This window comes from Myotis myotis, unplaced genomic scaffold (assembly GCF_014108235.1).
Source record: "Myotis myotis isolate mMyoMyo1 unplaced genomic scaffold, mMyoMyo1.p scaffold_m19_p_35, whole genome shotgun sequence".
Taxonomy (NCBI): Eukaryota; Metazoa; Chordata; class Mammalia; order Chiroptera; family Vespertilionidae; genus Myotis; species Myotis myotis.
This window is the reverse complement of record NW_023416341.1, coordinates 1,038,745-1,050,804: the sequence shown is the minus strand read 5'-3', so window position 1 is coordinate 1,050,804 and position 12,060 is coordinate 1,038,745. Positions and strand designations below refer to the sequence as shown.

The window sequence follows — 12,060 nt, the reverse complement described above, 5'->3', positions numbered from 1 at the left end:
GGTGGAGGGGGGGCGATCTGGGGCCAGGCCGGCTGGGAGAGGGGCTGTGGGAGGTTGAGGCACAGCAGGTTGCACCCCGTCCAACCTCTGCAGAAGCATGGCACCGGGACCCAGCCCATGCCACTGCCTCTGTGGCTGCCTCTGCAGAAGGGGCAGCACTGTGACCGGGACAGCACAGCCCCCTCTCCCACTGCTTCTGCGGAAGGCCATGCCACCGCCTCTCCCGCGCCACCAGCCCTCGGCCCTCACAGCCGCTGTGACTTTGTGTGGAAGGATGTCCAGAAAGATGTCCAGAAGATGTCTGGTCTAATTAGCATATTACCCTTTTATTTGTATAGATCAGCCGGGGGCAAACTACGGCCCGCGGGCCGGATCCGGCCCGTTTGAAATGAATAAAACTAAAAAAAAAAGACCGTACCCTTTTATGTAATGATGTTTACTTTGAATTTATATTAGTTCACACAAACACTCCATCCATGCTTTTGTTCCGGCCTCCGGTCCAGTTTAAGAACCCATTGTGGCTCTCCAGTCAAAAAGTTTGCCCACCCCTGGTATAGATGATCCTGGGCTTCTCTCATAGATGCCAGGCACCTGGCAAATAAATCTTCCCTTGATAAAGGCACTTAATTATAGGCTACAAAAGGCAACAAGCGTCAACTCACAGAGCACATGGAAATAAGGCACCATGTATAAAGCCACAGGCACACAAGTCCAGGTCAGCAGAACTGACCCACAAAAGTGTCAGGCACAGAAGATGTCAGACTAAATTACAAGTAAGTTTACTATGTATACAGGATTAGAGACAAGATTTTAAATACCTGCAGGGAGCCATAAAATATAAAAAATGACATAACATATGTGAAAAAAAGCTTTTAGAAATGAAGAATATAGCCATCAAAAATTAATGGTTAGCCCCAATGGTTGAGCAGTGACCTATAAACCGAGAGGTCAGGGTTCGATTCCTGGTCAGAGCACATGCTCAGGTTGCTGGGGCTGTGGGCTCGATCCCCAGTAGGGGGCGTGCAGGAGACAACTGATCTCTCTCATCATTGATGTTTCTCTCTCTCCGTCTCCTTTCCTTTCTGAAATCACTAAGAAATGTGTTTTTTGAAAATTCAATATATGTTTAAGAGACAAAACATAGTTATAGAATTAACAAACTTAAAAATAGGTCAGATGCCGAAACCGGTTTGGCTCAGTGGATAGAGCGTCGGCCTGCGGACTGAAAGGTCCCAGGTTCGATTCCGGTCAAGGGCATGTACCTTGGTTGCGGGCACATTCCTAGTGGGAGATGTGCAGGAGGCAGCTGATCGATGTTTCTCTCTCATCGATGTTTCTAACTCTCTCTCTCTCTCCCTTCCTCTCTGTAAAAAATCAATAAAATATATTTAAAAAAAATAGGTCAGATTATTTTATATGAATGGACTCATATAGTATGTGATCTTTTGTGTATAGATTCTTTCACTGAGCATAAAGTTTCTGAGGCTCATCCATGTTGTAACATATCAGCACATTCCTTTCCATGGCTGAATATTACTCCATTGTATGGATAGACCACCTTTTGTTTATCCATTCATTAGTTGATGGACACTTGGGTTGCTTTCACCTTTTCACTATTATGAATGCTGCTGCAACAAAAATACATAACAAGGTTTTGTGTGGACATTTTCATTCTCTTGGGTGTATGCCTCGGAATGGAACTGCTGGCTCATATGGTAACTGTTAACTGAGTTTACAAATGAAAAAATACATTTATAGTGTTTTTTACATTTACAGCAAAAATATAAATAATAATTTTATTGTTAAAAAAATAGGTCAGAATAGCCCAGCCAGTGTGGTTTAGTGTCAACCTATGAAGCAGGTGGTCATGGTTTGATTCCCGGTCAGGGCACATGCCCAGGTTGCAGGCTGGGTCCCCTGTGTGGGGCATGAGGAGGTAGCCAATCAATGACTCTCTCTCATCATTGATGTTTCTCTCTCTCTCCCCCTCTCCCTTCCTCTTTGAAATCAATAAAAATATTTTTTTTTAATTTTTTTACTTACTATTTTTTTTTATTGCTTAAAGTATTACAAAGGGTATTTCATATGTGTCCATTTTATCCCCCCGCCCTAGACAGTCCCCTAGCCTCCCCTATCCCCCAGTGTCTTATGTCCATTGGTTATGCTTATATGCATGCATACAAGTCCTTTAGTTGATCTCTTACCCCCCTACCTCCTGCCCCCCAACCCTCCCCGGCCTTCCCGCTGCAGTTTGACAATCTGTTTGAGGCAGCTCTGCCTCTGTATCTATTATTGTTCAAAAGTTTATAATGGTCTCTATTATCCATGAATGAGTGAGATCATGTGGTATTTTTCCTTCATTGACTGGCTTATTTCACTTAGCATAATGCTCTCCAGTTCCATCCATGACGTTGCAAATGGTAAGAGTTCCTTCCTTTTTAGAGCAGCATAGTATTCCATCGTGTACATGTACCACAGTTTTCTAATCCATTCATCTACTGATGGGCACTTAGGCTGTTTCCAGATCTTAGCTATGGTGAATTGTGCTGCTATGAACATAGGGGTGCATATATCCTTTCTGATTGGTGTTTCTGGTTTCTTGGGATATATTCCTAGAAGTGGGATCACAGGGTCAAATGGGAGTTCCATTTTCAGTTTTTTAAGGAAACTCCATACTGTCTTCCATAGTGGTTGCACCAGTCTGCATTCCCACCAGCAGTGCACAAGTGTTCCTTTTTCTCCACATCCTCTCCAGCACTTGTCGTTTGTTGATTTGTTGATGATAGCCAGTCTGACAGGTGTGAGATGGTACCTCATTGTTGTTTTGATTTGCATCTCTCGGATGATTAGTGACTTTGAGCATGTTTTCATATGTCTCTTGGCTTTCTGAATGTCCTCTTTTGAAAGGTGTCTATTTAGGTCCTTTGCCCATTTTTTGATTGGATTGTTTATCTTCCTTTTGTTAAGTTGTATGAGTTCCCTATAAATTTTGGAGATTAGGCCCTTATCAGATATGACATTGGCAAATATGTTTTCCCACACAGTGGGTTTTCTCGTTGTTTTGTTGATGGTTTCTTTTGCTGTGCAGAAGCTTTTTATTTTGATGTAGTCCCATTTGTTCATTTTTTCTTTAGTTTCAAGTGCCCTAGGAGCTGTATCAGTGAAGAAATTGCTTCGGCAATTTTGTTGAGATTTTGTTGCCTTTGGATTCTTCTAGAATTTTTATGGTTTCCTGTCATACATTTAAGTCCTTTATCCATTTTGAGTTTATTTTTGTGTATGGTGTAAGTTGGTGGTCTAGTTTCATTTTCTTGCATATATCTGTCCAATTTTCCCAACACCATTTATTGAAGAGACTATCTTGGCTCCATTGTGTGTTCTTGCCTCCTTTGTCAAATATTAATTGAGCATATTGGTTCGGGCCGATTTCTGGGCTCTCTATTCTATTCCATTGATCTATATGCCTATTCTTGTGCCAGTACCAGGCAGTTTTGAGAACAGTGGCTTTGTAATACAACTTGATATCTGGTATTGAGATCCCACCTACTTTGTTCTTTTTCAGGATTGCTGCAGCTATTCGGGGTCTTTTTTTATTCCAGATGAATTTTTGGAGAGTTCGTTCTAGATCTCTGAAGTATGCCGTTGGTAGTTTAATGGGAAGTGCGTTGAATTTATAGATTGCTTTGGGTAGTATGGACATTTTAATGATGTTGATTCTACCAATCCATGAACACGGTATGTTCTTCCATCTGTTTATGTCTTCCTCTATATCTTTTTTCAACGTCCTGTAGTTTTCTGAGTAGAGGTCTTTTACCTCTTTAGTTAAGTTTATTCCTAGGTAGCTTAATTTTTTTGGTGTGATGGTAAACGGGATTGTTTTTATAATCTCTCTTTCTGAAAGTTCACTATTGGTGTATAGAAATGCCTCAGATTTCTTGGGGTTAATTTTGTATCCTGCTACATTGCCAAATTCATGTATTAAGTCTAGTAGCTTTTTGATGGAGTCTCTAGGGTTTTGTATGTATAATATCATGTCGTCTGCAAATAAGGACAGTTTTACTTCCTCTTTTCCAATTTGGATGCCTTTTATTTCTTCTTCTTGCCGAATTGCAATGGCTAACACTTCCAGTACTATGTTGAACAGGAGTGGTGAGAGGGGGCATCCCTGTCTTGTTCCTGTTCTTAGGGGAAATGGTGTTAGTTTTTGTCCATTGAGTATGATGTTGGCTGTGGGCCTGTCATATATGGCTTTTATTATGTTGAGGTATGATCCTTCTACTCCCACCTTGCTGAGAGTTTTTATCAAAAATGGGTGTTGAATTTTGTCAAACGCTTTTTCTGCATCAATTGATATGACCATGTGGTTTTTTTTCTTTCAATTTGTTTATGTGATGTACCACGTTTATTGAAATCAATAAAAATATTTTTTTAAAACATTTTTTTTTAAGGTCAGAATAAATTTAGACTGCAGCCCCTGCACACCTTTCAATTTTGTGTTCCTGGTGCCTTACTTGCCTCACCCAGTCCCGACTCTACTACAGAATGCACTTGAGGCAGAAAGAAAGTGGCCTAGGGAGAAGACTGAGATGTAAGAGGGAACGATTAACAAAGAAAGTGGTAACTACATTGTGCTCTCTTCAGTAGGGAGAGGCTGGGCCAACTAGGGGGGAGGGGGCAGATTGGTTAAGTCCCAGACATGCTGGACCTTTGGGGGATGTAGGGGGAGTTTCCCAAAGGAGAGACTTGAGGGCTCAGGAGGCCCAGGAAAATATAATACTGTGTTGTATTATACAGTATTATTATATATATAGTATACAATACTGTATTGTACATTTGAAAGTTGCTGACAGAGTTTAAAAGTTCTGGGCACAAGAAAAAAATTTTGTGACTGTGTGGTGATGGCTTATTGTGGTGATCATTTGGCACCTTACAAGTGTCCAGTCATTATGCTGTACACCTGAAACTAATACATTCATTGATTATATCTCAAAATAAAAGGTGGCCCCGGTCATGGTGGGAGAAATCCCCTTACCACTGCTCCCCTCCTGGACTGTGAGGATGGCACAACCTCCTTGGCAGGCAGCCCCCGTGCTCAGTGTGGAAGTCCGGCAGGCAGGGAGACATGGGCAAAGGGACAAAGGCAGGAGGGAAGCGGGCAGATGCAGGGAAGGAAAGGCAAGAGCAGCCTGTTTTAACAAATCCTCTAATAATTCAGACACTATCAAGTCTGAGAGCCATTCCATCTCCACAGATCCCAAACCCCACTGTGGCCACCATCCTCCTCCCAGGTGAGGCACTTCCCCTGCATATTCCTTCCCCACTTGCCTGAACTATGGCAGGGCCCCACCTCTAGGAAGCTCCCCCAGCTCCCAGACCCAGGCAAGTGCACCAGCTACTGAGCAGCCTGCTACCCGAGAGAGGATACCCACATTTCCACATGATGCAGTGAGGGTCCAGGACCTGCTGGTGAAAGCCAGGGAGGGTGCACCCCAAGGTCAGGCTCTGCTCTGGAGCCTATGAGCTCCCAGGCAGGCTTCAGGGCCAGCAGTTTCTCCAGCCCTTCCTTCCTCAGATTGCAGCCTGAGCCTGGCCAGAGATCCCCAGTGTGAGTAGGGAGGGCAGCCCCAGAAGCCCCTGCTTACCCTAGCTGCAGGGTCCCTTCCCCAGGACACCCTGGGGCCTCTATGCAGGGTTAGGAGACCCCACAACCCACAGTAGGTGCTTATGACCATGTCTTCCTACACTGACCAGAAACGAGGTGTACGCAGGGGAGTCCCTAAGAGTACAGAAACTAGGGTAAACCTAAGGGGCCTGGAATCTACGACGACCCTGGAGGATCCGTATCTGTTGGCTTTGCCTACCCACTTCTCCTCAGGGACTACAATGGCCCTGACCGGCATCCCTGCTGCTTCTCTGCAAACAAGTAGTTCCCACATTTTTTAGAGGGGACTCAAGGTGGAGTGGGTCCCCTCCAGGCCAAACCCCCTCATGGTACATGGGTGGCCTCCTCTTGGCACCCTCTGTGCCATTCCCCCGGAGCTTCCACTTGGAAACTCTTCTCTGCTGAGACCCCAGGTGAGCATTAGGGGTTGAAGCACCCTCATGCCTGTGCCATGTTGTGCACTGCCCCCATCAGTCTAACCTCCTCTGTGCCCACCCAGAGGGCAAAGCCACTGTTCGCTGCTCTCCTGGCACCCAAGAGCTTGGCGAGTGCTTGGAACCCATGAGACTCAAGGGCTTGGGGTGCGCCAGGGGCAGGTGGGTGGTACCTTCTGCACTAGGGTTGTAAGAGCTGGGCACAGTCTGGATCCCGTCCTCCTAGCACAAGGGCCCAGACCACCTGGTCCTGGATAAACTGGAGAGGCCAGGTGTACAGGGAGGAGCTGTAGCCCTCCAGGCCTTTCTAGCGGCTGTCTTGACCTCAGCCCCACCTGCCCTCTGGCTGGAACCCCAGGCCTACTCCTAAATCCAGGGACATCTGCCTTTTCAAAACCACCCCCCTCCATGCACAACACATGACTACACTTAATGCCATTCAGATGTAATTACAAATGCTTAAAACAGTAAAATTTACATATATTTTACTGTAATAAAAAGAAACCCTGTCCTGGCCAGTGTGGCTCAGTAGCTAGTGTGTCAGCCAGCACACTGGAGGGTCAAGGGTTCGATTTCTGGTCAAGCGTTACAGGTCCAATCCCTGCCTCTAGTTGGGGTGCCTGTGAGAGGCAACCAATCAATGTGTCTCACATAGATGTTTCTCCCTCTCTCTCTCCCCCATCCCTTCCACTCTCTCTAGAAATCAATGGAAAAAAATATTCTCACTCCTTGAGGATTAAAAAAAAAAAAAAGCCCTAGCTGGTTTGGCTCAGTGGATAGAGCAGACAGCCTGTAGACTGAAGGGTCCTGGGTTTGATTCCAGTCAAGGGCACATGCCCGGGTTGCAGGCTTGATCCCCAGTATGGGGCCGTGCAGCTGGAGCCAATCAATGAATTTTTCTCATCACTGGTGTTTCTAACTCTCCCTCTCCCTTCCTCTCTGAAATCAATAAAAACATATTAAAAAACACACACAAAAAACCCACTTCTCCAGAGGATGAAGGTGGTGAGTGGTACTTCTACAGCCCTGCCCAGTCTCCTGCCTGTGCACCCCCCTACCGACCCAAGTTGCCCGAGCTGGGATGTCTTCTGCCAGCTTCAGTCCAGCCCCTGCCTGTCACAGGCCAGGCTATACAACTGAGACAGGAACCCATTACTCCAGTTTTTTTTTTTTTGTTTTTTTTAAATATATTTTATTGATTATTCACAGAGAGGAAGGGAGAGAGATAGAAAGCTAGAAACATCGATGAGAGAGAAACATCGATCAGCTGCCTCAGCTGCCTCCTGCACATCTCCCACTGGGGATGTGCCCGCAACCCAGGTACATGCCCTTGACCGGAATCGAACCTGGGACCTTTCAGTCCGCAGGCCGACGCTCTATCCACTGAGCCAAACCGGTTTTGGCTACTCCAGCTCTTATTCCCTCTGACTCACCCCTCCCAGAACCACCCTTAAGCCACTCAAGGCTTTCCACCACTTGTGTGCACTTCCCAACCCAAGAGGGCATGCAGAAGGCAGCCGATCAATGATTCTCTCTCATCACTGATGTTTCTCTTTCTCTCCCTCTCCCTTCTTCTCTGAAATCAATAAAAATATATTAAAAAAAAAAAAAGAAAGAAAGAAATGTGGGCAGATGGAGTGCCTACCTCCTCCCTAGTGGAGCCTGTGGTCTGCACTGAGGGGTGGATCCAGGCATATCTGGATCCAGTCATTAGGGCAAGGGGAGGTAGGGTGTCAGATGACCGAAGTCAAAGGGGAGTCCCAACAGTAAGTTATAATTTCTGAAGATGAGCAAAGCTCACTGAGACAGTGCCCACTGTCACCATATGTGAAGGCTGAGGTGAAGGGTCTACAACAGCCGTGGGCAAACTACGGCCTGCGGGCCGGATCCGGCCCGTTTGAAATGAATAAAACTAAAAAAAAATAAAGACCGTACCCTTTTATGTAATGATGTTTACTTTGAATTTATATTAGTTCACACAAACACTCCATCCATGCTTTTGTTCCGGCCCTCCAGTCCAGTTTAAGAACCCACTGTGGCCCTCGACTCAAAAAGTTTGCCCACCCCTGCTCTAGAACATACAGGGACAGCAGAGACCCCATTGCAGCATTCAGGAGGCAGTCAGTCAGATTTATTTATTCCTACTCAACATAACCGCAGAACACAGGAGTAATTCTGTACATCTCTAGAAACTCACAGCTAGCTCCAAAACAATAGAAATTTTAAACTACAAAAGATGAGTTGTATTCAGCAAATATAAAGGGTAACTTCAGGCTGTGTCCAACATTTATCAGACTATTTACAGCGCCCAGGCATAGGTTCAGATCTCTCCAGCCTCCTTCTCCTCCGATGTCTTCCCGTTGGAGCTTTCAAGCCTCCAGTCGGTGGCCCCACGCTCGCTCCGACCTCGCTCCCAGGACTCCTCCCTCGACGCCCGCTCTCTGGAGAACCTGGGAAATGGGAACCAGAGGCTCAGCAGAGGCTGTTGTCTCCCTTCTGACTGTCTCCTCAGATGCCCCTCAACACCAGGTCAAGGAAGGTCAAGACCCACCCCACCAAGGAAGGCTCCCTAGCACACCAGAGAGCAGTCAGGCCTGCCATCTCATGCCCAGCCCATAGCCACTAAAAAAGTGACATTTGAAAAGATTTCTAGTAGCAGCTATAATATAAACAGAGCAAAGGAAAATGCAACAAAAGGTCCACACGCGGAATATGACCCATTATGTAAAAACACAATGGAAAAAAAAAAAGACTAAACCCAAGCATATACCAAAGTTGTAACAGTGGTTACCAGTGGTGTGTTTTCCCTTAGAAAAACCACAACAGAGATAAGCAGGGCACAAGCCTCAGTGATGGTGAGTTGATAGCCCCTGCGTGTGTCAGGCACCTGGTGGGGCCATGTTCATGTGTGACCACCCCCACAGCCTCTCAGTTGTCCCATCCCTGACTCCATCTGCTGCTCTCAGCTTAGGGCTCCCAGGACTTTGGGTTCCATTCACCACTCCTCAAGGCCCCAATACTCAGTCCCACAGATGCCCAGCCAGTCTCCTGAGCAACAGGCATGGCTGACGGACCCCAGCAGACCCTGGGAACACAAAGAGAAAGGGCTCACTCCTGGTTGCAGCTACTGAAGAAGTCAGAGTAGTTACTTGTATTTCGCACTCCGGTCCCTGGAAGTCCGGCGGTGGCCCCGGCTGTGACTCCGGGAACGACTGCGGTGACGCCGGTGTCGGTCTCGGGACCGGGACCTGGAAGGCTTTCGTCGTTCTCTAGAGGTAGATCTTGACCGCCTCCGACGCCGGTCCCGGGAACGTGACCTGCAGTAGACCAGAGGCTCTGAAGGTTGTGGTGGCCCCACCCCAACGACTCTCCTCTCTCAGCACATTCAGCTTGATGCTTTTCTGCTCTCTCTCCTTTCCTCCTTACAGCTTGGGTTCAAAATAGTGCCATCAGTTAATCTCTGGTCAGAAAAGAATTATGACCAGACCCTTCCCACCTTCCTCTCTAAAATAAAGAAGAAAAATGCATGTGGAAAAGAACCTGTGACTGAGAACACTTAAATGGATCTGCTTGTTTTTAATCCTCACCTGAGGATATTTTTCCTTTTATTTTTAGAGAAATGGAAGGGAGGGGGAGAGACAGAGAAACATCAACGTGAGAGAGACATCGTTTGGTTGCCCCCCACACAGACCCCTAGTAGAATCCAGGATCAAGCCTGCAACTGAGGTACATGCCCTTGACCAAAATAGAACCCAGGACCCTTCAGTCCACAGGCCAATGCTCTATCGACTGAGCCAAACCGGCTAGGGATTAACTGGATCTGGAAACCTACCTCCTGCGATCTCTGGTTCTTGATCCAGACCTAAAATGAAGGGAGAAAAAGAATGAACATTTTCCCCAAAACAGCCCCATCCCTCCCTCACATCTCAGGGGAGGAGTCCCAATTCTACAAGGTGAAGGAGGGTCGACTTCCCACAGAAACCCGTTATCTTCTAGTGTTTCACTTGTCCTCAGGCCTGTTGCACCAAGTGTCAATGCTTACAAAATGAAGTCCACCTCCAACCCCCAGTTCTTAGTTGCTTTTGGCAAAAGGACAGGACCAAGCACCTTGAGTTCAATAATTGACTCTGCGAAGTCTTTATAGTGGACACCAGCACAACAAAGCAGTCACCTAATAGACACAGGGCTGAGTAGAAGCAAAAGTCACCATGACGCCGAAGTTAAAGCAAAACCTCAAGTTCCAAACACAGGCTCACTGCCAGATGAGGTCCTTGGGTAATAGTATACCATCAGCAATTCAAAAAATGCACATAGTAATGAGACCTCATTTTACAGTGTCCACATCAAAAGTTTACATGATTGCCAGAAACATGGGCTGAGGAGGAAGTGACAAAACATGCTCTTATACTGTGTGGCTTGAGGTGATTTAATAAAGCCACTTGGAAAGCAATTTCTGTAACACCTACCAATACTTATTTATTAAACTCCTTTATGCCAGAAATTCTAAGGAATTTTTTAACACTCAAAACATATACAAAGATGATTTCTAGAATAACTGTTCAAAATAGTTTTATAAAAACATAAAAGTAGTCATCAAAAATTAAAATTGGCCCTAGCTGGTTTGGCTCAGTGTATAGAGCGTTGGCCTGTGGACTCAAGGGTCCTAGGTTCAATTCCGGTCAAGGGCACATGCCCATGTTGTGGACTCGATCCCCAGTGGGTCTCATTGTTGATGTTTCTATCTCTCTCTCCCTCTCCCTTCCTCTCTAAAATCAATTTTTTAAAAAATTAAAAAAAAAAAAGACCAAAATGAGCTCCCCACCCCACCCCCCCAACCAGAAAAGGAAAGGGAACCCTCATACACTGTTGGTGGAAATGTAGATTAATGCAGCCATGATGGAAATTCCTTGAAGAATTAAAACTAGACCCACCAATGCCCCAGCAATTCCACTTCTAGATAAAGTAGTCCCCCCTTTCCTTTCATTTTCTGCAGCTTCAGTTACCCACGGTCAACCTCAGTCTGAAAACATTAAAATTCCAGAAAGAAAAAATAAGTTTTTAATTGCACACCCTTCTGAGTAGCATGATGAAATCTTTCAGCATCCCACTCCGTTCTACAAATCATCCCTTTGTCAAGCATATCCATGCTGTATGTATTACGGCCTGATAAGTCACTCAGTAGCCATATTGGTTATCAGAACAACTGGTGAAGTACCACATTGCTTGCGTTCAAGTCACCTTTATTCTACTTAATATTGACCACAGAGAACAGGAGTAATGATGCTGGCAAAGAGAAGCCGTAGAGTATACACAGGAAAAAAACAGCTTACTTAAGGTTCAGTACTATCTGCAGTTTCAAGCATCCAGGTTTAGGTTATCTATCTCCTGCAGATAAGGGGGGAACTACTGTATTTATTTGTAACCCCAACCAAGTGTCTACTGACAGATGAATAAAGAAAAGTGATACATACACAAGGGAATATTATCCAGCCATATAAAAGAAGGAAATCCTCCCATTTGTGACAACATGGATGGACCTTGAGGGCATTATGCTAAGTGAAACAGGTCGAACAAAGACAAATACTATATGATTTCACTTATATGTGGAGGCCTGGGATGGGGAAGTGAATGAAAAGGGTGAAGGTGGGGGAAAAAGAATACTGTTATGACACGTCACTGTAAGGACACACCTGCTGTGGGATGATCTCAGATGTCAGCTGAGGGTCCCACAGGTGCCAGTGCACAGACACAACCCACACCACAGTGGTCACCTCTGTGTAAACAGGGACTTGCATGTTTTGCTTGTACATTTCTATACTGCTTACGTTTCTTTACAACCAGAATCTGTTAGGTAATTAATGGGAAAAATATAATAAATACTTATTTATCCTTCCATAGTTACACACAGAGGAAGTCCTTCAGGAAAACCCAGTTTCTGGGCCTTTCAAGGACAATGAGCTGTGC

General features: G+C 45.6%; 1 protein-coding gene across 5 annotated transcripts in view; it reads right to left on the bottom strand.

Moving 5' to 3' along the window:
* Positions 1-8,197: 8,197 nt before the first annotated feature.
* Positions 8,198-12,060, bottom strand: part of LUC7L (LUC7 like) — a 29,814-nt gene continuing 25,951 nt past the window's right edge. For 3 of the 5 annotated variants that reach the window (XM_036303021.1, XM_036303025.1, XM_036303024.1), the window contains 3 exons: positions 9,929-9,958; positions 9,246-9,413; positions 8,198-8,546 (listed from right to left, as the gene is read on the bottom strand). In XM_036303021.1, the coding sequence (XP_036158914.1) occupies positions 8,417-8,546; positions 9,246-9,413; positions 9,929-9,958 (328 nt within the window). In that variant the 3' untranslated portion in view covers positions 8,198-8,416. Of the gene's footprint in view, positions 8,547-9,208; positions 9,414-9,928; positions 9,959-12,060 lie in introns of all 5 variants that reach the window. The other 2 variants (XM_036303022.1, XM_036303020.1) reach the window with 2 other exon arrangements.